The sequence below is a fragment of the Dermacentor albipictus genome, chromosome 2 (assembly GCF_038994185.2).
Source record: "Dermacentor albipictus isolate Rhodes 1998 colony chromosome 2, USDA_Dalb.pri_finalv2, whole genome shotgun sequence".
NCBI classification, from domain to species: Eukaryota; Metazoa; Arthropoda; class Arachnida; order Ixodida; family Ixodidae; genus Dermacentor; species Dermacentor albipictus.
Window position 1 is genome coordinate 135,929,318 of NC_091822.1, and position 25,707 is coordinate 135,955,024.

Sequence of the window (25,707 nt, forward strand, 5' to 3'; positions counted from 1 at the left end):
CCCCCCCTTTATCGGTGGACTAGTTGAACTGTAGCCCTAAATTGAACCGCAAGTTAGGAATTTCAAAGCGACTATTTTCACGACATGACAAAATGTAATATATTGCCTGCGAATATTTGTATTTAATGACGGTGTGCTATATAAATATTTTTCATTATAATTTCTGACCACTTGCGCGTACGATTGCTGTACCAGTGCTTTAAAAAAAATGAATAGAAGCAAGGTAAACACGGAAGAAAAAAAAACGCTTCCTAAACACAGCACCCTTGGTTCTGCTCCACCATTTTACAAATGTCGCCGCGCGGCCAGCGGACCTGCAAGACAGTGCGAACACAGCTAGCTTGCATGCCAAGTGGGAAAGGAGGGCTTTGCGGGAAGCCTTCTCCTCCCCGCGGCGCGCCCTCTACCTTCTGACTTCATCAGTGACGCCATGAATGCATTGTTCTGTTTGTCGTAATGGGACCGAGTGTCCCAACGGAGGAGGAGGAGGAGGAGGAGCAACATTTATTAAAAAGAAAGGACAAGCAGGTGTTTTTCTGCTTGTGCGGGAGGCGCCCTTAGTCCAGGGCTCCTGCGGCTCTTGCTGTCTCCCGGGCCCGCCGCACCAGTTGCTGCTGGTTACGAGGGTCCGAACTAGTCAGCACGGCCTCCCACTGCTCGGGTGTGGGGTTGGGTATTTGCGGGGCCGCCTTCACGTTGGGGCACGCCCATGTGGTGTGATATAGGGAGGCGTATTCATTACAAAGGGGACATTTGTATGAATATAGTGTAGGGTGTATTGCGTGTAGTCTGCTTAAATGGGGGTATGTGTTGGTTTGTAGTTGTCGCCATGTTACGGCATCTTCACGTGAGAGGGTCTTGTGTGGAGGCGGGTATTGTCGTCTGTTCAATCTGTGGTGTTGTAGTATGGCGTTGTATTGTAAAGGTACGGGCTCCATGGATGCGGCCGTATCCCTCTCTTGTGGCGCCCGGGAGGCATGAGCTCGGGCTACAGCGTGCGCACGCTGATTTCCACGGAGGGACTCGTGTCCTGGAGTCCACACTATTTCAACTTCCGGGAATTGGGAGGCTTGTTTGAGGAGTCGGTGGGCGATTGAAGATATTCTGCCTCTCGCGTAGCTACGGCAAGCTGCCTGGGAGTCAGTGATAATTGTGACGTACTCGTTGGTTGGACTAGAGGTGATGGCCAAGGCGATGGCTGTCTCCTCCGCTACGAGGGCGCTGGCAGTGCGGACCGTCATCGAGACCACCTCTTGTAGGTTATAGTCGACAACGGTGGCCGTCATGGCTGCTTTTTGGGGGTACTGCGCGGCATCTGTGTACAGTGTGGTGGGGAGACTGCCATATTTTGTCTGTAGAGTTTTTGCGCGAGCTTGGCGACGACCGGCATGATGTTCCGGGTGCATGCTTCTGGGGATAGGGGCTACCTTGATGTGTTCCCGGAAGTTGGGGGCCAGATGAATTGCTTGTTCGTGGCCTTTGCCGTGTGTGGGGTACCCTAGGCGCGCTAGGACTGTTCTTCCTGTTGGTGTAAGGGCTAGTCGTTCTCGTTGGCTTGTGAGGTGGGCGTCTATAATTTCTCTTATATTATTATGGACTCCTAGGGCTTCAAGCTTGAGTGTCGCTGTTCCCGGTGGTAGGCCGAGCGCTTGCTTGTAGGCTTTCCGAAGAAGTACGTCTAATTGATCTAGTTCCTTGGGAGTGAGGGGCAAGTACGGGGCAGAGTAGGCAATGCGGCTGATTATCAAGGCCTGGACGAGCTGTATAATGTCGTCTTCTTTCAGTCCGTATTGTTTGGTTGTGATACGGCTGACCATCCGCATGATTTGGAAGGTGGTCTGCTTGAGACGTTGGATGGTGTATGCGCCTCCGCCGTCCTGTTGTATGTGGAGTCCGAGAATGCGGACGCGGTTTACTGTGGGTATTTCTTTGTCGTCGAGGGTGAGTGTGATGTGGGGTAGTTCACTGAGTTTTCTTCGTGATTTCTGTCGAACGACTAACAGTTCTGACTTCTCGGGGGAGCACCGGAGACCACATGTTTTTGCATATTGCTGTACGACGTCGGTCGCTTGTTGAAGGGCGTCTTGTTTCTCTCCTTCGGAACCAGTGGTGGTCCAGATAGTAATGTCATCGGCGTATATTGCATGCCTAATTCCTGGTATTGCATTGAGTTTGTCAGGTAATTTCATCATAGCAATATTGAAAAGGGTGGGCGATAGAACAGCACCTTGTGGGGTTCCTTTGTTGCGAGTAGGTAACGTCGGGGTTCTGAGTGAGCCAATGCCTATTGTGGCCGTGCGGTTGCTTAAAAAGGCGCGTATATAATTGTAAGTATTGCGACCACAGTTCGTCAGGCTTAGGTTTGTAAGGATGGTATGATGAGCCACATTGTCGAAAGCGCCCTTGAGATCGAGTGCTAAAATCGCTCCGGTGTTGTGCGGTGAGATGTGTTCAAGGACTTGTTCCTTCAGCTGAAGAAGGATGTCGTGGGTAGAAAGGTGGGGCCGGAATCCGAACATTGTTTCGGGAAAGAGGTCGCTGGATTCTAGGTAAGGTTGAAGCCGGTTCAAAATGACATGTTCCAGAAGCTTGCCTAGGCATGAAGTCAGCGAGATCGGTCTCATATTGTCTAAGCTGGAGAGTTTGCCTGGCTTCGGAATGAGTATGATGTCCGCGTGCTTCCAGTCTGCTGGTAGCGTACCCGCTTCCCAGTGATGATTAAAGAGGTCAGTAAGAGATTGAATGGTGCCATCATCCAGATTGCGCAGGAGCTTGTTATTTATTTTGTCCTTGCCTGGGGTGGTGTTTCGTGTGAGTGCATGGAGTGCTTGTTGCACCTCAGTGATAGTGATCGGCTTGTCGAGGTCGTAATTGTCGCTCCCGCTGTAGGTTGGAGGTTGTCCTTGTGGGGGTTCGAAATCGCCTATGTACCGCGCCCGCAACTCTTCCAGGATTTCGTCATCAGAACCCGGATGGTTGTGGAGGATACGTTGAATTGTTTGCCGGCTAATTGCCTTGCTTTGTGTGGGGTCAAGAAGATGGCGTAGCAGCGACCATGTTTTGGCCGTGCTAACATTACCCTGCAACTTGTTGCATAGTTGTCGCCAGTTGTGACGGGTGAGCTCCCCAGCATAACATTCCGCGGTTGCCGTGAGTTTCGCTATACGTAGTTTCAATTTACGATTATGTTTTTGGCGCTTCCATCTCCTAACAAGGCCTCGACGTGCTTCCCAGAGATGAAGAAGGTGCGGGTCTACGGCCGGTATGTCTGTGGTGAGTGTGATCTGTTTTGAATGTCTGGCTACGTCTTGTTGGAGCTCTCGTACCCACTGCTCGAGATCCGTAATACCGGTTGAGGAGTCATCCGCTCGCTCTTTGCGAAAAGCTGTCCAATCTGTAAGCGTTGTCTTTTTTATCGGGTGGCGTGCATGCGTAACGTTCAATGTGGTGGCAAGTATGCAGTGGTCACTGCCCAGAGTTTCCTCCGTGTTGTGCCAGGCAGCTTGCTGTATCCCTTTAGTGAGGGTGAGGTCAGGGCATGTATCTCGGAAGACGCTGTTTCCTAGACGTGTGGGGTATGCGGGATCTGTGAGGATAGTGAGACGGTGCTGCTGTATGGTGTACTGGAGTGCAGTGCCTTTTGATGTGGCTGTCGTGTAGCCCCATGCCTGGTGAGCCGCGTTGAAGTCGCCTACAATCAGCAGACTATTATTTTTGGCTATGCCAATCGCTTTAGTCATCAAGTAGTCGAACTTGGCCTGCTTCTGCTTGGGTGGGCTGTATATATTCAATATGAAAAGGCTCTTTCGGCCTCGTTGGAGCGGCAGGATCTCAATTAGGTTATGATCGACATCACTGCCGTCTACTGTATGTTGTGTGGTTGTGAGCGTTTTAGCTGTAAGTGTGGCCACGCGGCTTTCAGGCGTGGTGGTATGTGTGTTGTAGCCAGATTGAGTTGGGTGTGTGCCTGTTTCCTGTAGTGCGATTACGCTTGGTGTCGTTTTGGCGTTACAGATGTACTGTCTTAGTGACCCTTGCTTGCGTTTGTAGCTGCGACAATTCCATTGCCAGATTATGAGTGGATTTTCGTTCCTGTGGTTGGTTTTGCTATTCGTCCTGGCTGACGGGTGGATCGGCAGGGTGTCCCTGCTCTACTTCCTGTTGTACTAGTGTTCTAACTTTCTTGCGTCGCTGATCTTTTGCGAGCCGTGTTTCTTCAATAACACTTGCCAGTTGCTGGATGCTTTGCTGCATTGCTAGGAGCTGCCGTTGCAGTACATCAACTTTCTCCTCGACTTGTGCGATTTCTGTCGGTTTTGCTGATTCCGCGAGAATCATCGGTTCAGAACGTTCGGAAGATGATGGCATTGAGGGTGCGGTTATTGGTATGGAATGCTGAGTGGCAGTACGAGTGGCGTATAGTTCTGCAATTTGCGTGCGAAGTTTGTTGTTTTCTTCATGAAGGCGTTTGTTTTCTTCTCTGATGGCCTTTAGCTCAGCTAGAATTTGCAGTTGAACATCAGTATTGTTTATGGGTGAAGAATTGTGTGGGGTGGGTGCTGTGTGTGGACGCGATGACAGGGTGTTGTCTTGGTGGGCTGTGTGAGAGGGGAAAAGCCGTGCTGACCAGCTCACCGCTTGCGATCCCGGTACAGCAGGTCCGCTGAGGTTCCGGGTCCCTCCTTGTTGGTTCCACGAGAAGGAGCAAGACCTGGAGCGGGAACGCCTCCGTTGCTGGTCTGTACGTGACCGAGACCTCGACCGTGAGTAGTCCCGGCGGCTGGTCCTTTGGGGTGCTGAAGTTGCCTTCTTCAGTCGATCAGGGCACTCCTTGGAAGCCGTAGGATGAGGCCCCTGGCATAAGGCGCACCGGGGGTGACAGGGGTGGTCCTGAGTGGGGTTCCGTGTACCACACTGGGGGCATACGATTGCTTCTGGAGTTGGGCATACATCGGTCCGGTGGCCGACTTGGTGGCAGATGCGGCAGAAATGCGTGGTTGGTCGGTATGGTTTGCATCGCACTTCACCGCTGTAGTATCGCACGTAGAAGGGTACAGCCTTGCCAGTGAATGTGATCACTGCCGCAGCAGTATGTCCGAGCATACGGGCATGTAAGATTTCTCGGCCAGGTGCATAGAGTCCGTTAAGGAGGACTTCTGTGGGAGTTCCTGCGGGAATGCCGTGAATGACCCCTTTGACGGAGCTGTCGGGTGCCGCCACGTATGCCGTGACTGCAAATTCTCGACCGCCCAGGTGAATTGTAGAGATGCGACGGATGCTCATAGCTAGCTCTTCGTTTGGTGTGCTAGCAATAGCGATGTTTTGTACTGCGTCAATTCTTACAGTAAGGGTCCGTACGTGCTCAGTAGTGGGGTGCTGACATGCCAGCTTGATGCCTTCAGCAACCTGTGGCGTGGTCCAGGTGGCAAGGTTGAGTCCTTCTCGGGGGCGGATGATTACCTTGAGGTCATTTCGGGGTAGCGGTGGGAGTCGGGCTTGTCGGGGAACCAATGGGTGTCGGGGTTGGAGGGGTGGATTGGTGGAAGTCGATGTTTTCTTCCGACCGTACTTAACAGTGAGCCAGTCTCCGCCAGCAGGTTCATCAGGAAGTGGTATTTGTGCGTGCTCGAGATTCATCTCGGTGCCATCATTGGTGGCCATTGGTGCGCCGAAGTGGGCCAAGGTCTTCGGCTAGACCGTACCCGTCGTTAGGCTTAGCTGGGCGGGCGCTTCTTGCGAAGTTCAGAGTCCGGTAATTCGTGAAGCAAGCGACTCACAGTATTGCTTTGGGTGTCCACGTGTTCCGCTCGACGTAAGGAGTCGAGTGAGGCTGGTTGTGGCGGCGCTAACGTCAATTATCCAGGGTTTAGCGATGTAAAGGCGGAACCCATGTGCGGTGCAACCGTGCGCAGCCTCTTCTTCTCCCAACGGAGGTATAGGGAGTTTTTCCACCCTGGTTTGGTTGGTTAAGCTGGATTCAATGAAGAAGAAGGGTACTTTATTACATTACACACTTCAAGGTGAATTAGAAGAGGCTAAATGGTGCAGTAGAGTCAGCCGTTGACGGGGCTTGAGCAAGAGCATGACTACCGCGGAAGATGCTCGGCCAGGCAGCTGTCAACGTTAGTACGTGTGCATGCCGTTTCTCTTCGTACTGCGTGTCTAAAGCCCTGCCGCTTCAGAGGTCGAAGCGGCGACATTCGTGCCCACACCTCCCCTCCACCTCGCATCTTCTAAAAGAACTTGCAACAAGAAAGCTGTAGAGCATTTTGGGAAACTTCCAGTTCAGCAGCTTCAAATTTAATACTTGTTTAATAATGTTTTCCTACGTCTAAAGAAAACTCGCGCAATACGAAAAAAAAAAAAGCACGTGACATGTCCGCTTGCGTGCCGAAATTGTAGTGCTCTCAAACGGTCCGCGTGTGAACGAACAACGCATTAAAGTCTGGTTTGCTGCTCCTTAAAAAGTGACTGGGCTTGTTTGAAGATGTTGGCTGCACGATTTACGCCAGCGAAGTGCTTCTGTTGCGGCGGCACATGATAGCGATAAGCGCTCCAACCAGCACACCAGGCCAAATGCCTCATGTGATTATTGGAGAGCACTCAAATAGCAACGCGCAAACGGGCATGTCGCACACTTCTTTTTTCATAGTTCGCGGGCTTTCTTTTGGACGCAGAAATAATGATTGCATACGTAGAAATAAGGATGTTGCCAAATTAGGGGTGCGGTCTTGTACGCGTTCCAAAATCGAACGGAGGCGGTCCGTTCTTTACGTCACGAAATAGGCGGTCCGTTCCGTTGCGTTCGTCCGATAGCAGACGACACGGAATGATTGACAGCAGATATCACGTCACAGTTGACGTCATGGCGTTCGTCACGGTTCAAATTGGCCAATCGTGTGCGGCTCGGTGGAACGGACCGCCTCCGTTCTATTTCGGAACGCGTACAAGATCGCACCCTAGATGTTTTCTAGAACGCTCAACAATTTTCTGAATGGGAAATAAGTCGTAGAGCTAATACATGCGAAGTTGGTAAACTATTCTTGACTAATTACCCAATTAAGCACAAAAGTATAATAGTGATGCTTGCTCCACACTATTCCAATAACATGCATTTTGGAGGGTCCTGCTAGAGGGTTTTGGCTGGTTGTTAAACCTCGGGAAAAATTAGTTGAGGCACTCTGTATACAATGCGGTGAAGTTTAATGCTCATGCAACGTACCGGCACTTGGAGTACACTGAAGAGCATATAATCAGATGCCATGTTCACGCCTGACTCAGCACCAAGAATGATGTCGTAGAAGATCCCCGAGCCTGCGTATATTAGTTAGCGAAAGATATGCAAAAATTAAAAAAGCGATGACAATACCAATATCGAAAGCGCAGACTTTGTGAGCGAAACTGCTAGCTTTAAATTTTCGCAACGCAGCCGGGGCCGTACAGGCTGATCCAAATGAAGACCCGATGCCGTATACAGACAGACAGACAGAAAAACTTTATTCATAGCATGTGAGTTTGGACTCTTCGGGTCCCTGGACCACCGCACGGTCCCGCACTACGTCGAAACGTTCATGCTCCTTTTGCTCATGACGTCGGCAGCCCGAGCCACCGCAGTAACCTGCGATGTCGGGTCCGTAGACGAGAGCAGGACCTCCCAGTCCTCCCAGCTTGAGATGGCTGGCTGTCCCTGCGGGGGAGGATCGGCAGGGCAGCCAAAAAGGATGTGGGAGAGTGTGGCGTGAGGGTCTCCGCATAGGGAGCATGTACGGGAGGTGCCACAGTAGTGGGATAGCAGCTGAGGGGATGGGAGAGAGCGGGTCTGGAGGCGTCTCCAGAGGATCTGTTGGGAGTGCGTCAGGGAGGAGTGGGGAGGAGGGTAAGACCGACGGTCCAAACGGGGTATTTGCGTGAGCTCCGCAAAGCTGTGTACCCGCTCCCTCGAGAAACCCGGATCGAGGCTGTCCTGAGCCCGGCAAATTAAACCTCGGGCCAATTTATCGGCAGCCTCGTTTCCGGGGTTCCCAGAGTGAGCCGGCACCCACAGAAGCTCAACCCTACGTGGTAAATTCTGGGTGGGGATGTTCAACAAGTTCCAGGCGGGGTTGTGAATTCTGCCTCTGGCAAAGTTGGACAAAGCAGTCTTTGAATCGCTAAAGATGTATTCAGCATCCGAAAGGGCAAGGGCTAAGGCGATGGCGGTCTCCTCTGCTTCCTCAGGTGTAGAGCCCGAGGGAAGATGGTGAGTTAGGGGTCGGGGTAAGGTTGGGTTGTAAGCAACTGCTACAGCTTCATGCGTTGTACATGCGGCGTCCACCCAGATGGCTTTCTCGACCTGTCCGTAATACTTGTGGAGGGCATTTGCGCGAGCTACGCGGCGAGAGATGTGATATTGGGGATGGACGTATCGAGGAAGGGGTTTCACTACAAGGGGTGTATGAATGTGTCGAGGTATGGCCATAAGGGTTGACTGATTAGCGGGTATGTTGATGCGAAGGGAGGAGAGGATATGGCGGCCAGTGGCGCTCGCGGCAAGTCTTAAATACTGCGTCTGAAGGTGTGCCTCAACTAGTTCAGGAAGCGTGTTATGCATGCCTAGTGCAAGGAGTTTGGCTGTGCTAGTACTGCGAGGCAGGTTGAGGGCTGCCTTAGTTGCAAGGCGGATCATGGCATTCACGCGCTCGGTTTCCGTGCAGTTCAGCTTGAGATATGGAGTGGCGTACAGAATGCGGCTAAGCGTAAAAGCATGTACAACTTTCATGTTGTCTGCTTCGTCTAAACCCTTGTGCAGGGAAGATACGCGGCGTAGAAGCTGCAACACTGATTGCGTGGAGGCCTTGAGTGTTTTAAGGGTATGGTCATTGCGTCCGGAATCCTGCAGGTAGAGGCCAAGGATGCGCAGGGTGGGAGTGATGGGGATAGGGGATCCTTGTAAAGTGATTTGGATGGGTGAGTTGGCGGCAGATTTTGGTCTAATTAGGAGGAGCGCGGACTTAGAGGGGGAACATTCGAGTCCGATAGATGATACGTGAGCGGAGATCGTGTCGACTGCTAATTGTAGAGTTTCCTCAATTTCCCAGTCTGAGCCATGAGTGGTCCATGCGGTAATATCATCAGCGTACAGAGTATGTTTTAGGTGTGGGATGAGATTGAGCTTCTGGGCTAAGGGGATGAGAGCAATGTTAAATAAAAGGGGGGAGAGGACCGCGCCTTGCGGGGTTCCAAATTCACAGAGCGTATAAGAGGGTGTGCTGAGCTGATCAATGTGCAAGGAGGCAGTGCGGCCAGAGAGGAAGGCGCGAACGTAGTTGTAGGTCTTAGGGCCTACCTGTAGTTCCTGCAGTTCCCGTAAGATGGCAGCGTGTCGAATTCTGTCAAATGCCTTAATAAGGTCAACCGCCAGGATGGCTTTAGTAAGATGGGGGATGGTATCATCAAGCACATCGTGCGTAATTTGAAGTAGGGCATCCTGCGCAGATAGACGCGCACGAAAGCCGACCATATTGTGGGGGAAAAGGTGATTATCTTCCATGTACGTTGTCAGTCGGGCGAGGATTATGTGCTCAAAGGTCTTGCCTAGACAAGATGTAAGAGAAATGGGGCGGATGTTCTCGAGGGTGATGGGCTTGTGGGGTTTTGGGATAAATATAATTTTTCCATGCTTCCAGGAGGCAGGGAGAGTACCTGCCTCCCAGCACTCGTTAAAGTAGGTAACGAGGTGAGATATGGAGGCATCATCAAGATTTCGGATGGCAGCATTCGTAATTTGATCTTCCCCGGGTGTGGTATTGCGCAATTTCAATAGGGCTGCACGAAATTCAGATTCTGTAATAGGAGCGTCAAGTTGTGGTTGGGGTGAGCCCGTGTACTCGGGATGTTTGCAAGGAGGACCTGGGGTGGTATAGGTGCGTTTCACCTGCGCGAGGAAGGCGTCGGTGTCCTGCCGATGATTATGAGTGAGGCGGCGAATGCTAAGACGCGTCTGAGTTTTAGATTGCGTGGGATCGAGCATATGGCGTAACAGGTGCCAAGCGCGGGTGGTGGAGAGATTGCCTCGGAGGCCGTCACAAACCTGAGCCCAGTTAGCTTTGCAAAGAGTGGCACTGTGGTGTTCAATTTGGGACTGAAGCTGGGTGAGTTTTAGTTTTAGTTTCCTGTTGTGCTTTTGAGTTCTCCACCTTCGCGTTATGTTCTCTTGAGCTTCAAGAAGGTGGGCGAGCTTACTGTCGATAACGGGGGTGTCTGGGGTAGTATCGAGCGTTTGGGTATATTGGCGAATGTCTTTCTGTAACTGAGTAGTCCAGGTGTCTAGGTCGAAGGGGCCCTGCGCTGGCTGCGCTTGCCTAAATTTACGGAGCTGATCCCAATTAGTGTGCCTAGCGGTAAATTTGCGCTGAGGTCGGCGATAGTTCACCGCTATGCGAATCAGGTGGTGGTCGCTGCCTAGTGTGGCTTGCGTTCTTTCCCACTGTAGGTGAGCCAAGTTTCTACCAAGCGTGAGGTCTGGGCTAGTATCGGCAGTAACACTGTTACCAACCCGCGTAGGTAGGCTAAAATCATTAAAGATGCTCAGGTGAAGTAATAGCGTATTATTGTATAAAACTGTGCCTCTGTGGTTGGTGCGTCGATAGCCCCAGTCCACGTGAGCGCAGTTAAAGTCACCGGCAATCAGTAGGGGGTTTGATCCGGCCATTTGAGTTACGGATTTGAGGAGTGGAACAAGTAGGTGAATCGGCTGTCGTGGGAGAAGATAGCAGTTAAGCATGAACAGGGGAGATTGTGCAGGGGTGGGGGGTAAAATTTCGATGAAGGTGTGAGCAATAGGGGAGGTAACGTCGTGCTCCGCGTAATGCAAGGTGTTACGGACGTATGTAACCACCCGAGGAAGATTAGTGGAGTCAGAAGGGATAACAGCGTATCCTGGCAGTTGCCTGCAAACATTGGCATCCTGGATAGCGATAATGTCTGGTGGGGACGAAGAGTTGGCGATAATCTGCTGCAGAGGGTCGCGCTTTCGCCGAAAGCCCCTGCAATTCCATTGAATAATTTGTAAGGAATTATGGTGCCTCGGCGGAGCCATGTTGAAGGGTGGCGGGGCGAAGGAGGAGTGCAGAAGGTGGGACTGCGGGAGGAGAGGCCGCTGAGAGTCCAGATATAAGGTTAGCTAAACGCTCCTCAACCTTGGCCATGATGCTAGATATGACCCTATCTATTATACCGGTAATGGTAGCTTCAATCATAGTCTGGCACTGTGCAGTGACCTGCGCAGTAATGCGCTCTGTGAACTTGGATTCTAGGTTTTGGGCGAGGTCCTGAAATTTGGCTTCCAGGTCTATAGGTTGGACTGGGCTCTCATCAGGCCTCCTCTTTTTCTGAGGAGGTTGGTCGGACGGGTTGGATGAGGAAGATGGGGATGGTGGAGTGGGGGTTAGAGCAGGGGCGGAGGTAGAGAGGGCTGCCTTGAGCTGCCTTACCTCATCCCGCAGAGCCTTCACGTCCGAGTCCTGGGAGGTCATGATATTCGTCTTGGCAACCTTGGAAGCCCATGTAGAGGTAGACGGGAGGGTCGTGTTAAGCGGGGGAAAGTCCTTCTTGGTAGGGAACTTTGACTTCTGGGGCGGTGGGCTAAGTCGTTTGGTGGCGGCATTTCTTGCCTTGCACGAGCCGGTGCCCGTGAGGTGCTGCCCCCCACAGAGAATGCAGATCGGGATGCAGGACGGAACATCTTGCGGCTCATGCTTGTCCCCGCACCGCGGGCAGAGACCACTCTTGGGGTGAGGGCACACGTCGTGTCTGTGGCCCGGTCGACGACAGTTTGTGCACGCGTCTGGACTTCCCTTGTACGTCGTGCATCTATGCACTACACTCATGTAGCGTACGGTGTGAGGGACTGGGCCATGCGCAAATGTGATCAATATGGAGAGGGTCCTACCCATTCTGCGGGCTGCGATGATATCAGCTTCCGGGTTGCGAGTCTGGAGGTCTTGTAGCATCTCTTCGGGTGTTTCCGCCCAGTAGGCTTGCGAGATGACTCCGCGCGCAGCAGCGGGCGGCGGTGCGATGTAGGCGGCGACGGGGTAACTGGTTTCTTGAAGGACCACTTCCTTAAGTTGGACGAGGTGAAGGGCCGTTGACTCGTGAGGTGTAGCGACCGTGAAGGTGTTATTCGTCTTGTGAATCCGGAGGTGAAACTCTCCTAGGTCCCGGTCAGCGGCGGTGACTCGCAGAGCTTTGATGAGTGGCTGCGCCATGGCTCCGTTCAAAGCGAGGCCTCCTCTTGGTCGGAAGACTACCCTTATAGTGCCGGGAGGGAGTGAAGCAAGTTGCTTACTTCGCAATGTGATTGCGTGCGTCACGCGCAGCTGTTGTTGTTGAGCACGGTATGTCGGCTTGAAGGTCGCAGGGGCAGTGTAGGCCGGAGCACCGACGGCGGGCGCGGCAGGCTTATCTCGAACAGGGGCTGCATGAGGAGGCACAACCAGCGTTTCCGGGCTTGGTTTGCCTCCCTTGTACGCGCGGAGTATCGTGGTCCACTCACTGGGTCTGAACGTTGTCGGGTCGAGGTCTTCGCCCTGCACCTCCATGGCTGTTGGGGGTGGGTGCGCTACCAGTGATTAGCGAGGTAAGACCAAATGCGGCGGCTGGCCAGGAGCAGACTTTCCGACATCGATGTGGTCCAAAAAAGGTCTGCCGTATACAAACACACTATGCATTGACAGCAGCGTGCTTACGTTACACACACAGGCAACGAAAGTCAACCAGTTCAATCTTTCTAGGATTCCACATTTTGATGCGCTACTTACGTACAGTGGCTTATTATAGCAGCAGTAGAGCGCAGTTAGAATATTTAAGAAATAAGAAAGAAGGGGTTGCTTTTTTTGCGTCATCTGTTTGCTATGCACAGAAGTGGAAGGCAAACATGTATTTTCCAGACTGTATGAGAGCTACAGATCTGCCACGGGTCTCACTTGGACGGGTATTCAAGGAGACACCCTGCAATTCCGCTGTGACACTCGGCATTTCTCTCCACTTGTGCTGAGACAGCACGAGAGAGACAGCGTGAAACACTCGCACGCACGCACGCACGCACGCACGCACACGCACATACATACACACACACACGCGCACACACACACACACTCACACACACACGCACACACACACACGCACGCTCAGAGAGAGAGAGAGAGAGAGAGAGAGAAACAAATGAAAGTTGAGAAAACGAATGAAGGCAACTTAGCACCGGCGGGCACCGAACTTGCGACCTTCGCGTAAGCGGCGCACTCCGCCGATTGTGTTACGTCGGCGGCTATTATATTGCCCCATTGCTCCGATACACTGAGGGCAGCGCTGGAATCCCGCGAGATGAGGAATGTTTAACAACCTAGCATCGTTTCGTGCGCAGCAGATGCGAAAGCAGCCTCAGAACGACTGCCTGTGTGAACGACTGCGCAGTTGAGCGGGTTCTTGATTTTGTGCCACTGACGTCCTCGCCCTGGTGGCAGTAGTCTCTCTCTTCTTTGTCTTTCCTGCCCCGTTTCCCACTCCTTGTCTGTTTCAGTGCAGCAAAGTGAATAATGCCACCTGGTTAATATGTTTTCCTACCCCTTTGTTGTCCCCGTTCCCTCTTTCTCGACCCTCGGGCGTGTTTATGCGCACGGGATGTAACCTCGCCTTACTGCCGGAGGCGGGCTTTTATACAGCCCGTCTTTATATTATCGCGGTGATATTGAGGCTGTTGATGACACGTGAAATTCGGGAAACGGAAAAGCGGATGAAGCTGCTCGAAATAAATTTCACTACAGAAACTTTAGACGATCTTATTTTACGAAATACGATGCCTCGAACATGTATGTAAAAAAATGCGCCTATAGGTAGAAGGAGGTCGCCTCTGGAATCTGCCGCTTCGCCACAAGAACTTCCTGTAGAACAAGGTTATAACGGCGCGCTTTGAGGACAGGACACAGAAAGAACGCACAGAGGACAGTCGAACAGACGACAGCCGTTATGACCACGTTCCATCAAGCCAGCAACCAATTAGTCCATCTAAGTCTCTTAATAATTTCCTGTGATTGGCGTACCCGGATTAAGATGAATAGTTCTGCGGCTATTCATCAGTCAGAGAGGTTATGCCACCGACTTCTACTGTATGTAGCATCGCTAAGCTATCTACATCACATAGGGTGAGTCAGTCCATTCTTTGATGACTGGCAATTTAGAGACTGCGGAACACATATAGTGTATCGCCTACTAAGACGATAGATTCTGCCTTGACCGCAAAATAGACACAATTTGTCACGCTCCACTGACTGCACATGCCGTCGTAGTCCCTATGCCCTGTCCTTGAAACATCGTGGGACCTTGGAGTCATCTTTTATATGCATTTCGAAAATTGGCCTTCTCGGAAAGATTAAGCTAAAGTTCGCTTCCTGATATAGAAAGGCTGAATTTCTCGCCCTTCCTTTCAACTGTAGATATATTTAGTAAGTTTACCCACACATTCAAAATTTTTTGTCCCACTCTCCCCCTTATGCATCTTCAAATGCCATTCCGCCTCCCTATGCAGAGTAACATGTCAACGGTCAAGTACACGAAGGGAAAATCTATGCTTTGCAATGGAACCCAATATGTCAAAATTGCACAAATCAAACATTGGCTACCCAAAATCACATTCTTTGGGGGTGCGAGGGCTTACCCCCTCCCAGGTCGCTCCTGCCAGCTCCCTCACAACAGACGTGGGAAGAGCTGCTCAGAACGCCGGATCAAAAACTACAAAAAGCCCTCGTTGCCTGGGCCGAAAGGGTCGCTCCTCGTGAGGCGCCATCCTAGGACTCGGGCATGCCAGAACATAACTGAGCAGAATGTCAATAAAGTTGTTACCACCACCACCTATGCTTTGCTATAAAAATCGAGCTTCTCTCTCCACACGTGGAAAGTGTTCTTATGAGTACGATGGGTACGTGATATCCATTGGGGCAAGCATTGAAACTGTTCTTGCAGAAAAAAATACGTGCGTTACCACTGCCTCTCGGTAACAACAATTCATCGAGTGACCATGCCATTATAACGGGAAACTAAATTATCGAGTTTTACGTGCCAAAAACCGCGATTTGGTTATGAGGCACGCTGTAGCGGGGGGCTCCTGAATAACTTAGACCACCTGGCGTTCTTTAACGTTCACCCAAATCTAAGTACAGGGGCGTGTTCGCATTTCGACCACAACGAAATGCGGCTGCCATAGCCGGGATTCTATCCCGCGACCTTGTGCGTATAGCAGCCCCGCACATTATAAAGGAACATAGCTTCTCTTACGTGCCAACGACTAAAAAAACACACACCATACAAAATAAGAAGAAATGTTTCAAAAGGATGATGTGCGGCACGCACAACTAGTGTACATATTGAGACACTCACTCGCTACATTCCGGTAGTAGCCCAAGATGTAGGAGCCGAGGCAAAAGAAGTTGATACCCTGCAAGTTGGATTGCAATGAGACGATATCTGTGTCCAAGCATTGCGAACACTCTGGTATCTATAGCGTGCGGCGATCGAAAATATCGAGGCGGAAACATTCAACATTTGGCGACTCCAACTAAATGCTCGCCACCTGGTGGCCGCGTCGAAAAACCCCTCATGCAAGTTCAAGCTTGAAGCCAAAGAGGGACTCCTACCACGGCATGTGCTGAATGCCTGGTAGTTCTCAGTCACCGTGATGCCGCCGCACCAGAAGCCCGAAAAAAAAAAACATGGATGCCGGAAGATTGTGTACCGTTATGCGTGTCATCGCGGTGGAAAGACAACAGTGTACGACTTCATCTTTCGCGAAATTAAGAAGCAGACGACGCGTATCGCAGGGCGACTTGGATAAGAAACTTCGATATTGGAAAAAACTTGACTCATACTATACCGGTTCGATTGTAACACTTCACTCGGGACATTCATATATAAAACAGCGCCAAAAAACACGGACAAGGGAGGACACAGGACGAGCGCTGACAGCCAACAACACCTTTATAGAAACCTGCGCAAATATATACAATTCACAATGGGCATAAAGAAGGTGAAAGAAGAAAGTGAAGGCGAGTCATCGACGATCAACTCCTGCTGCGCATGCGTCAATAACATTAAACAAAACAGATGTAACCATACACATAGTGGACGCAGGCCAAACTGATTTAATACCCGTGTCACACGTGCGTTTGGAAGGCCTTCCAACCGATAGTCAGTTGACTCAAAGGTCAAGTTTGAGCTCCTATAAACACGTATAACAAGCATAAGATGTATAACATAACAAACATAAACGTATAAACAAACATAAAAGAAGTTATAGTGCTTTTAAGTAGTTTTAATGTTGTTTAACCTTTCGTGACATGAAAACGAAAGTAAAGATCCGCAGCGCCACACAATTTTGCGAGAAACACCTGAACCACTCAGCGGCCTCTCAAAAGTGCCGTGTAGCAGCGTGACAACACCTTTGAGTCGATAGAGTTGTGGCATTTCGAAGGCCGTCGACTGGAAGGCCTTCCAAATGTGCCCGTGTGACACAGGTATAACTTCTAAGGAACTTATGTTCTTTATCACAAAGAGCTATGGAAGGGGAAGCACAGGTGGCTCCTAACTGACATATTGAAAATGCCCCAAAGATTTCTCTGGCCATCTGACTGCTGTATCTTTTCAACACTCGTGTGTCGTCCAGGAGTGGTGAACAGCCACACTATGCACAATGAACAGCCAGATTACTGCCAGTCTTAGTCTTGACACAGTGCGCAATCTCACGCAAACGATCACTGATGCAACGTCCTGTTTACCCTATGTAAGTGCAGCCGCAAGAGGTGGGAATGGAATACACTACATTGGTACTGCAATCTACAGGCTTGGCGACATGTTGCTTATTGCACAGTCCAGGTGCAGTACGCACACCTCCAAGTCAACCACGGTAAATGACCGTCGTACGAATTCAGCTCCTTGCGCTAAAAAAATGGATCTTCCATAATAGTTAGGTTAAGTATTTCCTTACAGGGGAATTTCTCAGAACATTTCCTGCAGTTTAAACGTGCAACACATGCAGCGCCAATTTCACTGCGGTCACGGACCGTGCACCCTCGACACAGGCAGGCTTAGAGAAAATGAGCCGCCCATCCTTGTTATCTAAGGCAGATACAGAGACGTTCACATGTCTTACTTTTTAAGTGCAGTTATATGTATATTGTGCCAACGTGTATACGAAGTTGTTTTCAAGTTAGCAAGCGAGCCTGGCTTCTTTACTTCGTTGTTTTCCCAAGACGGGTACACGCATGTCCTATTTAAGTTCGCATTTTTACATTATGTAAACATTGCTATATACAATATATTTCATTAGGTGTTCATTTTCTATGCAGTAGCATTTATGCTTTCTTTAAAGAGAAGGGGAACCAAACATATCTCATGTCTATAAAAGAACTTGCCGTGAACATGTCTGTAATATGTAAACGTGCGTGCTCTATTTAAAGAAACGGCAAACTGCTACTTTCCGTTCCCTATTTTATATATGATGATGCACATCCTACACCCCTCCTTCGCGGGCAGGTAAGTTATATGTTCATTTTCTATTTAAATGTATGCAGAGTGGGTAATTTCTCTTTCATAACATATGTCAATTTACTTTATTTTGTAAATATTACGAGCCCCCTAAAAATATTCTTCTTTGAGTAACGTATTCAGGGGCCGTATAACGTAAAACTATTCCAATATGTTTTTATTCCAATCTTCTGACGTCAAATTTGCGTAACCGCTGACGCAAGCATCGGGCGTTCACCCGCAGGGTTGTCTGAACAAACCAATCAAATGCGTCCCTCGTTCATAGGAGGTCACTTTTCTTTGCTTGAAAAACGAATACCATTGCCTGCACTGAGCGGCTTGTCATATCTAATTGGCTCACAAGAGGCGAGGAGCATGCTCAAGTGGAGAGGGATTCGATGGGGCCGAGGCACTGCATTGAATATCGATAACCGGAAGAGGGTGGTGCCGGCGTCTGCGATTGGTCCGCTTTCTCTTACTTAGCTTGCGGTGGCTCGTCGACAATCGCGGCGGCATGCAACGGAAGCTTAAGAATGAAGCTAAAACGGATTCTCAGCAAAGAAGAGTTGGCAGAACGAGGTTGTAAACGTGCCGAAAGTTCACAAAAACGTTACACGGGCTCGGAAAAAGTTTTGTTACACGCAAATAAATTCCTGCTCTCCGGCAGGGGCGAGTAGCCAGTGCCGGAGCGATCGGCAGCAGCCTTCTTTTATTCCTTTCCGAACGGGGCAGCCTGTGGCTATTCAGAAGAAAATTCAGTTTTGTTCGGCATATTAATGCATCTTGAACGCGTACGCGTCACTTTGACGCGGTTTTTGCGGCTTTGTGACGTCGCGTGAGAGGCAGGTGAAGTGGCTGCAGCCCGAAAGGTTTTGACCAATAGCCGAGGGCTAACTGCAAGAAGGCGTCGAATCAGAAATAACTATTTTTGTTTTGTTCGGTGAAATTATGCATAATCAGTGTGTACACATCCTATCAGATGAGCAGCTATCGCGGTTTTCGTGAGGTCGCGTGACAGACAAGTGAAGTGGGGGTGGTCCAAAAAACTTTTTGACCAATCGCGATGGGCTGATTGGAGAATTGGAATAGAAAAGTTTGGAATAGTTTTACGTTATGGCACCCCAGTTCCTGCTTTTCATCTGCAAGACATTTGTGTGTCTTTAAGCACTTCACTTTCAGAGGCGAGGTAACTCAATCCGCGTCAAGTAACAAGCGAGGCTACGGCCTCATGTTACAGCGACTCCAGAGGGCGACCAACTACACGTTACAGCTCATTTGACGGGTGGCTAATCAGCACCACGGCATGGCGAGGGCGAGCTGCTTCGACTTGTGCAGGCATACATAACCAGCAGAATCACGTACTCGACACCATATGCGAAACTCGCAGCCACAGGCATAGCTGAATTAAATACAGTGGTCAGAAGAGCCACAAAGGCAGCCCTGGGCCTTCCGGATGACGCGACCAGTGCAAGGATAGAGGCCCTAGACATGCACAACACGATCGAGGAGCTCTTAGACGCTCACCACACAGCCTAAGTCTGTCGTCTCTCGCTAACCCAGGCGGGCCGCACAGCAGGCACGTACCCAGGGGGGGGGGGGGGCCCGGGGGGGGGGGGGCCCGGGGGGGCCCGGGCCCCCCCCGAAATCAGATGGCATACCCCCCCCCCCCCTCCCCACCCACGCCACCACTCCTCACACATTCCTAAAGCGCTGCCAGATCAATGTTGAGACTTGGCAGCTATTCACCGGTCAGCATTATGCTGCCTTTTTCACTCCTTTTGGATGGCGGTAGTTATCAGCATCTCTTGGGATGTGCAGGCCAGTTTTCTCATAGATTCGGCGCCCGCGAGATCAACTCGAGGTGCGTTCATTTGTCACCATCCATTCAACTGTCACGCGCATAGCTGTTGCTTTTGTTAGTTGAACCTTCTTTGTTTAGGCTCATCCTGGGACCAGGAAAGGGATGCGGCTGTTAGTCAGCTGGTCTGTACTCTCGTGGAACGAGTTGCGGGCTGAGAAAACGCCAATTGCGTTTAACTTTTCCTTTTGCTTCATTAATTCCTTGAATGACAGCTCGTCGCGACGCTGGCAGATGCCCGGAATCATATACACGTGATATGGGTTAGATAAGGTGGGAAATAAAATAATGTGAAACAGCGTCCATCACGAAAACCTGCAATAACCCTCAAAACGATAATCAAGATGACTGTCGCCCGTTACCTCGTCTGGTTTTTCCCTAATTGTATAGCACTTTTCGTGCAAAATTGGCAACTGGAAACAATAATCGCAAGGAGTTGAGAAATCAAGCGATCCAGTAAGGGAGAGAGTCAAGGCAACAACCAAACTGCAAGGAAAAGCGAATTTAACAATAAATCTAACAAATATAACCCTTGCTTCATAAAATATTTATAGATCAACATCTTTTTATTTAAATGGAAAGTAGAGAAAGCGCCGTCGGAAGCGGAGAACAATTACGTGTTTTGAATGACGCTTCTACAGTTATCGGTCGAACCGCCTCAGGTAGCCACTTCTCTATTGTGCTTATGTGGGTGTTTTTCTAACCTTTCGCGGTGGGGGCAGTACGTCTACCAACGCAGTATCCTGCGCTCTACGCGGTTGTATGGGACTGGCGGCCACACAGCGGTACGCAACTTCCCAAATAACAACACGAGTCGTTTTCGCACTTGGAGCAGTAAACGAGGAATCCAAAAGAACTGTGATTGTTCCGCAAATATATATTTCGCTGTAACTCTTCCAGAGCTAATACAAGAAATGCTACTGTAGTCGGAGACAACTTAAGTCTACAGTGAAACCTCGCCCACGCCCTCATTACAACCAACCACTGTTCCTCCGCGAGGCTTCAAATAATCCCTACTTCAAACTTTTCCTGTTATCCAAATAAGGCGGTAACCACAAAAAAGTAAAATTATTAGCGCTTAATTTTACACGTTTTCCCTCGCCTATTACAGTGGAATGACGAAAGCCTAATTCTTTATTGAACTGAAATGCTTGCTTCACTGCAACTATTTATTGTCAAGCTTCACTTCAGTTGGCAGTGAAGTTTCATGAGTAAACCGGCTCAGCAGTGAAAAGAACTGTACCGCAGACTTTTGAAGAGTGAAATATACTCAGACTCCGTACACTTTGTCCATGCCTGTTGCATACCTCATTGGTTCCGCCGATGGAAAAGCTCTTCAAGAACAGCGGACGATCCGGAGCTATCAAGCACGACGCCATTTTGATAAGCCCGCATGACGATGATTTTGTTTGCTTCTGTGATTAACTGGCGGAGTAATATTGCTACATGCGTGTGGTATTTGTTTGAACGAGGCGCGTGGGTGCCATCACTCCAGAAAAGAGGAGGAAGAACGAACTGGGCTCGCGCTGTGAATCTAACCGGTCAGCACTGCAAGCGTTGCTGTAAATATAACCTATAAATAGTTTCTCGTCTTACTGACTCGTCTTTCGCGTAAGAATATCTACAGAGGTTCTATACCTTAATTCTACACAAGAAAAGCAGGGAGACACCTATAGAGAAAGGGGTCAAACACAATTTCTCCAAAGCTATTCACTGCTTGCTTAAAAGAATTCAAGCTATTAAGCTGGGAAGGCTTAGGAGTAAAGATCGACGGCGAATATCTCAGCAACCTTCGGTTTGCCGATGACATTGTTCTATTGAACAACAATACAGACGAGTTACAACAAATCATTGGATACCTTAACAGAGAGAGTGTAAGAGTGGGGTTGAATATTAATATGCAGAAGATAAAGATAATGAGAAATAGCCGGGCAAAGGAACAAGAGATCAGGATCACCAGTGGGCCTCTAGAGACTGTGAAGGAGCACGCTTACCTAGGTCAATTAATCACAGGGAACCCTGATTATGAGAAGGAAATTCACAGAAGAATAAAAATGGGTTGGATTGCATGCGGCAGACATTGTCAGCTCCTGACTGGAAGCTTGTCATTATCATTGAAAAGTAAGATGTGCAATCAGTGCATTTTGCCAATGCTGACATATGGGGCAGAGAGTCGGAGACTGACAGAGATGTTTGAGAGCAAGGACCACGCAAAGAGCGATGGAACGAAGATTGCTAGGCATAACATTAAGATACAGAAAGACAGTTGTTTGGATCAGAGAGCAAACGGGTATAGACGATATTCTAATTCACATCAAGAGGAACAAATAGAGCTGGGCAGATCATGTAATGCACTGGTTAGATAACCGTTGGACCATTAGTGTTGCAGAATGGGTACCAAGAGAAGGAAAACGCAATCGAGGATGACAAAAGACTAGGTCGAGCGATGAAATTAGGAAATTCGCCGGCGCTAGTTGGAATCGGTTGGCGCAGGACAGGGGTAATTGGAGATCGCAGGGAGAGGCCTTCGCTCTGCAGTGGACTTAAAACAGGCTGATGATCATGATGATGATGATGACGACGACGACGACGACGATGATGATGATGATGATGCTGATGATGAAGGTGGTGGGCCCCCCCCCGAAAAAAAAATCCTGGGTACGTGCCTGCCGCACAGTCCTCCGGAAGCTCAATCTTGAGGCCATTTCCGACATCACAGGGTACGTGATGATTCCGTGAGAGGCAAGGGGGCATATTTATGACCCGCAAATACCCCGCAACATGAACCCCGAGTTCCATCAGGGTCACCGGCAGTCCCGTAGCGAAGCTATCTGGCGACCCTACGGCTTGCAAGCAGGAATGGTTTACACGAATGCGGCGAGACACCCTCGCGGCGACCTCATGACCGCGGTCGTAGCGGATCACAACGGACGCTTGATAGAAGACATAACAATCACGGCTCGCCGAGTGTTGGAAGCGGAGGAAACCGCGATTGTCATGGCCATGCTTTTGCAAGCGACTACCATCGTCAGTGATAGCAAGGAGGCCATCGACAATTTCGTCCACGATATAATTTCCGACCAGGCGTACCATGTCCTCACGCGGCACCCCCTAAGCGGCTGGAAAATCTTCGTACGTGGACCCCCGCTCACGCGCGGCTGTGCCCGGTAACGCGTCGGATCACAGTTTGGCTCGAGATCTCGCGGGCCTATTCTCGTCCGCGGATGCGGGCGGCGCGAATGAGGAGGAGGGACACGAGGAACCCTGTGGAGACGTATCACGATATAGCCTATAGGCATTGCTTGAGGAGTCGTACGCTCCCACCACCAGCCAAGCAACTCGATAAAATGCAAGCGGTCGCATTTAGGCGACTCCAAACAAACACATACCCACACTCAAAGTACATGAGCAAAATCACAGGAGGCAAGGAAAACGACCTATGTAGGCTCTCTTTACAAACAAGGACACTCACACACATAATGGGGAAATGCACCTCGCTCCCGTTTTCTCATTCCCCGGTCAGCAGCGAGACTGACTGGATCACTTGGCTCAAGGCCGGCGACGTCGACCGAAAGCTTGTACTGGTGGACTGGGCGGAGAAGGCCAAGCAGGCCCAGGTCCTTACTTGAACCCGATCCCTCAGCCACCCCCCCTTCCCCCTCCCCCTTTCAATAAATTTGATCACCACCACCACCATCACATAACAATGCCCTCTGGCTATGCTGGAGCCTTCATCTCTCACTTGCGATTTGCAACACCAAATGCAGCGTGCCCGATTAACATTCGTCAGAGGCAACGAGAGCTTTGGGAGAAACTCACCATGCAAATGGCGATGAGCACGACGACTTGCTCTCTAGTGCGTTTCATGGTAGAGTATTGGGGTGTTGCTGAGCAATAGTCAAGGAAACCCGTGCTTCTTCCTCCTCTTCTTCTGCCCAGTCATCCTCGCTGAGTGTCTCTCAGTCCCTATGTCACTATAAAGTAGAATAGAATAGAATAGAAAGTTCATTCCTTTTTCTCGCAGTACGATACAGTACAGGGAAGAAGGTACACTGCGCAAAAAGCTGCTAAAGGCAACTTGAGGGAGCACCTAGTGCATCACGTACACACGAACAGCAATGGGCGGGCATATACAATATTTACGTGCAACATTTCCTAACGGAAAATAAATATAATTATTTTATTCTTTCTCTCTTCAAATTGAGGTGAATACTAGATCTCAATAAACCATGATCACTGCATTTTACCCTACCTAACACTTCTGCATCCTGCACTATGCTGGGACCAGAAGAAAAGATTAAACCTATTTCATTTCTTGTTTCAGTATTACGGCTTTTCCAGGTCCACTTTTTTTTGCTACGCTTCCTGAAGGTGTTCATTATTTGCAGCTTATTCCTTTCAGCGAATTCTACCAGCATCTCTCCTCTAGCGTTATTAGAATGGACGCCCTGGTTGTTCACCAACCTGCCTTTTGCCCACTTTTGGGTTGAATTCGCCCATTACTTACAGAACACTGAGTCTGCACTATTCTCATCACTAATTCATCATCTCCATAAAACTGATCCATTTCATCATCATCATGACTGGGGGTTGGAGCGTAGGCTTGTTCTACCTTTATGCTATACCTCTTATTAAGTTTTATTAAGACTACAGCTACCATTTTATTATTGCTGTAGAATTTGTCAATGTTGGCCTCTATGTCATTATGTATCAGGAATCCTACACCCGTGTTGCTTCTTATGAGGGAGTCCTCTATAGCAGATGAAGTGGCCGTTAGTCAGCACTGTATAAGCCTAACCAGTTCGTCTAACCTCGCTAAGGCCAATGATACCACACACAATGCCTGATAGTTCTTCAAAGAGTCGTGCTAAGCTAGCCTCACTCGCGAGAGTTCGGATGTTAAAGGTTGCCAGGGTCAGTTTCCATTGCCTGTCCGTGTCCAGAGATCCTTAGCACGCTCTGCAGTGTTACAGGTCTCACCACCGCCTTGCTCAGATGCTAGCTCCGCAGCTTCTGGGGACTGAGGGCCAATCGTTGATCGAATGATGCATTTCGGACATGAAAAACATTATTATTAGTGTGTCGTGTGAATTATTACTCCATTTTAAAGACTTTCTTAAGGAATACATTTATTGAAAGGCACCACACTCTCTCTTGTATATTCTCAGGTCACAGTCAAATCCACCTCTCCCCAGCCCGGGGGTCGCCTTTCCTAGTATACAGAGACGCTCGTTAAAGCAGTAGCCTACCTGGACTCGCCACGACGTTCAAATGCCGATATGTTGCACCTGAGCACAGTCCTTGCGCTGGGTATGACGCAACAGTAGGTGCGCTGGCACAACCTGTACCTGATGTCACTGTCGGGTTTTACACAGTAGTAGAGGCTGCAGCTGGTCTCTTTCAATGCCATAGTTGACAATACTGTGCAGGACGAAACTCATGTTTAACCGCACTAATCCAGTGGTGGATCATGATTCTCGGGAAGACGACTAGCATGTAGGAAGGAGGTGCAAAATTTGAAGAGTCATTGTTCGTGACATAGTCAATTTCTGGGGTGGGGTGACATGGAGAACCTGAGTAGCATTATGCATAAATGGCGGCTATAACGTATTGCATACAGCTGTGGTTAAAGCCAAACCATACTAATTTGAACTCGTAGATCTGAGACCTCTAAAACCAACTGGAGACTAGAGACAGGGGTCTAGGCCCGGTTGGCATTGCAGTGGTTCACCAGGCGCCAGCAAGAAAAAACTATTTAGGAATCTCTACAAACAGCCACACCCACCTCGACGAGAGATTCGGGGCGACATAGCGTAGGAGCACTTCAGGGCTAACGACACTAACCCCGGGTGTCGGTGACTGGCGACACCGCCAACTCCGAGCGGTGTTGCCAACTCCATGTCTTTGACATCTGAAACATTGAGTAGCCGACCCCCTGTATTCCGTCACGAGATAACTGCAGAATCCAAGCGACAGTCGGTTTGGTAAAGGGGCGTCCTTAGAGACTCCCAGGATGACCGAACGTCTTCGGGTTTCCATTACTACGCCATCTTCGTTAGGAACGTACAAAACTTGCTTTTTAGCAGATATGACTCCTTGTTCGCTCAAATACTCCTTGAGGCCGTCATCCGAGTACTCAACAGGAACGTCCTGTATCCTCCCGTACGTGGCAGAGTAGGAGTATGGAACTCGAGCTTCTACAGGAATACCCGATAGATCTGTCACTGTGAGAAGACGATAGGCTGCAGGAAGTGTAGACACTGTCACCATGAGGCTGCCATCCTTGTTGAGACGAT

The 25,707-nt window shown here is 49.8% G+C and overlaps 1 protein-coding gene across 3 annotated transcripts in view; it reads right to left on the minus strand.

Annotated features, from left to right (window-relative positions):
- LOC135918294 (uncharacterized) overlaps positions 1-23,365 on the minus strand; it is a 44,419-nt gene extending 21,054 nt beyond the window's left edge. For 2 of the 3 annotated variants that reach the window (XM_065451956.2, XM_065451972.2), the window contains exons 1-3: positions 23,231-23,364; positions 15,412-15,469; positions 7,223-7,314 (exon numbers count right to left, since the gene is read on the minus strand). In XM_065451956.2, coding sequence (XP_065308028.1) covers positions 7,223-7,314; positions 15,412-15,469; positions 23,231-23,278 — 198 coding nt within the window. In that variant the 5' untranslated portion in view covers positions 23,279-23,364. Of the gene's footprint in view, positions 1-7,222; positions 7,315-15,411; positions 15,470-23,230 lie in introns of all 3 variants that reach the window. The other variant, XM_065451963.2, reaches the window with a different exon arrangement.
- Between the last annotated feature and the right edge of the window lie 2,342 nt (positions 23,366-25,707).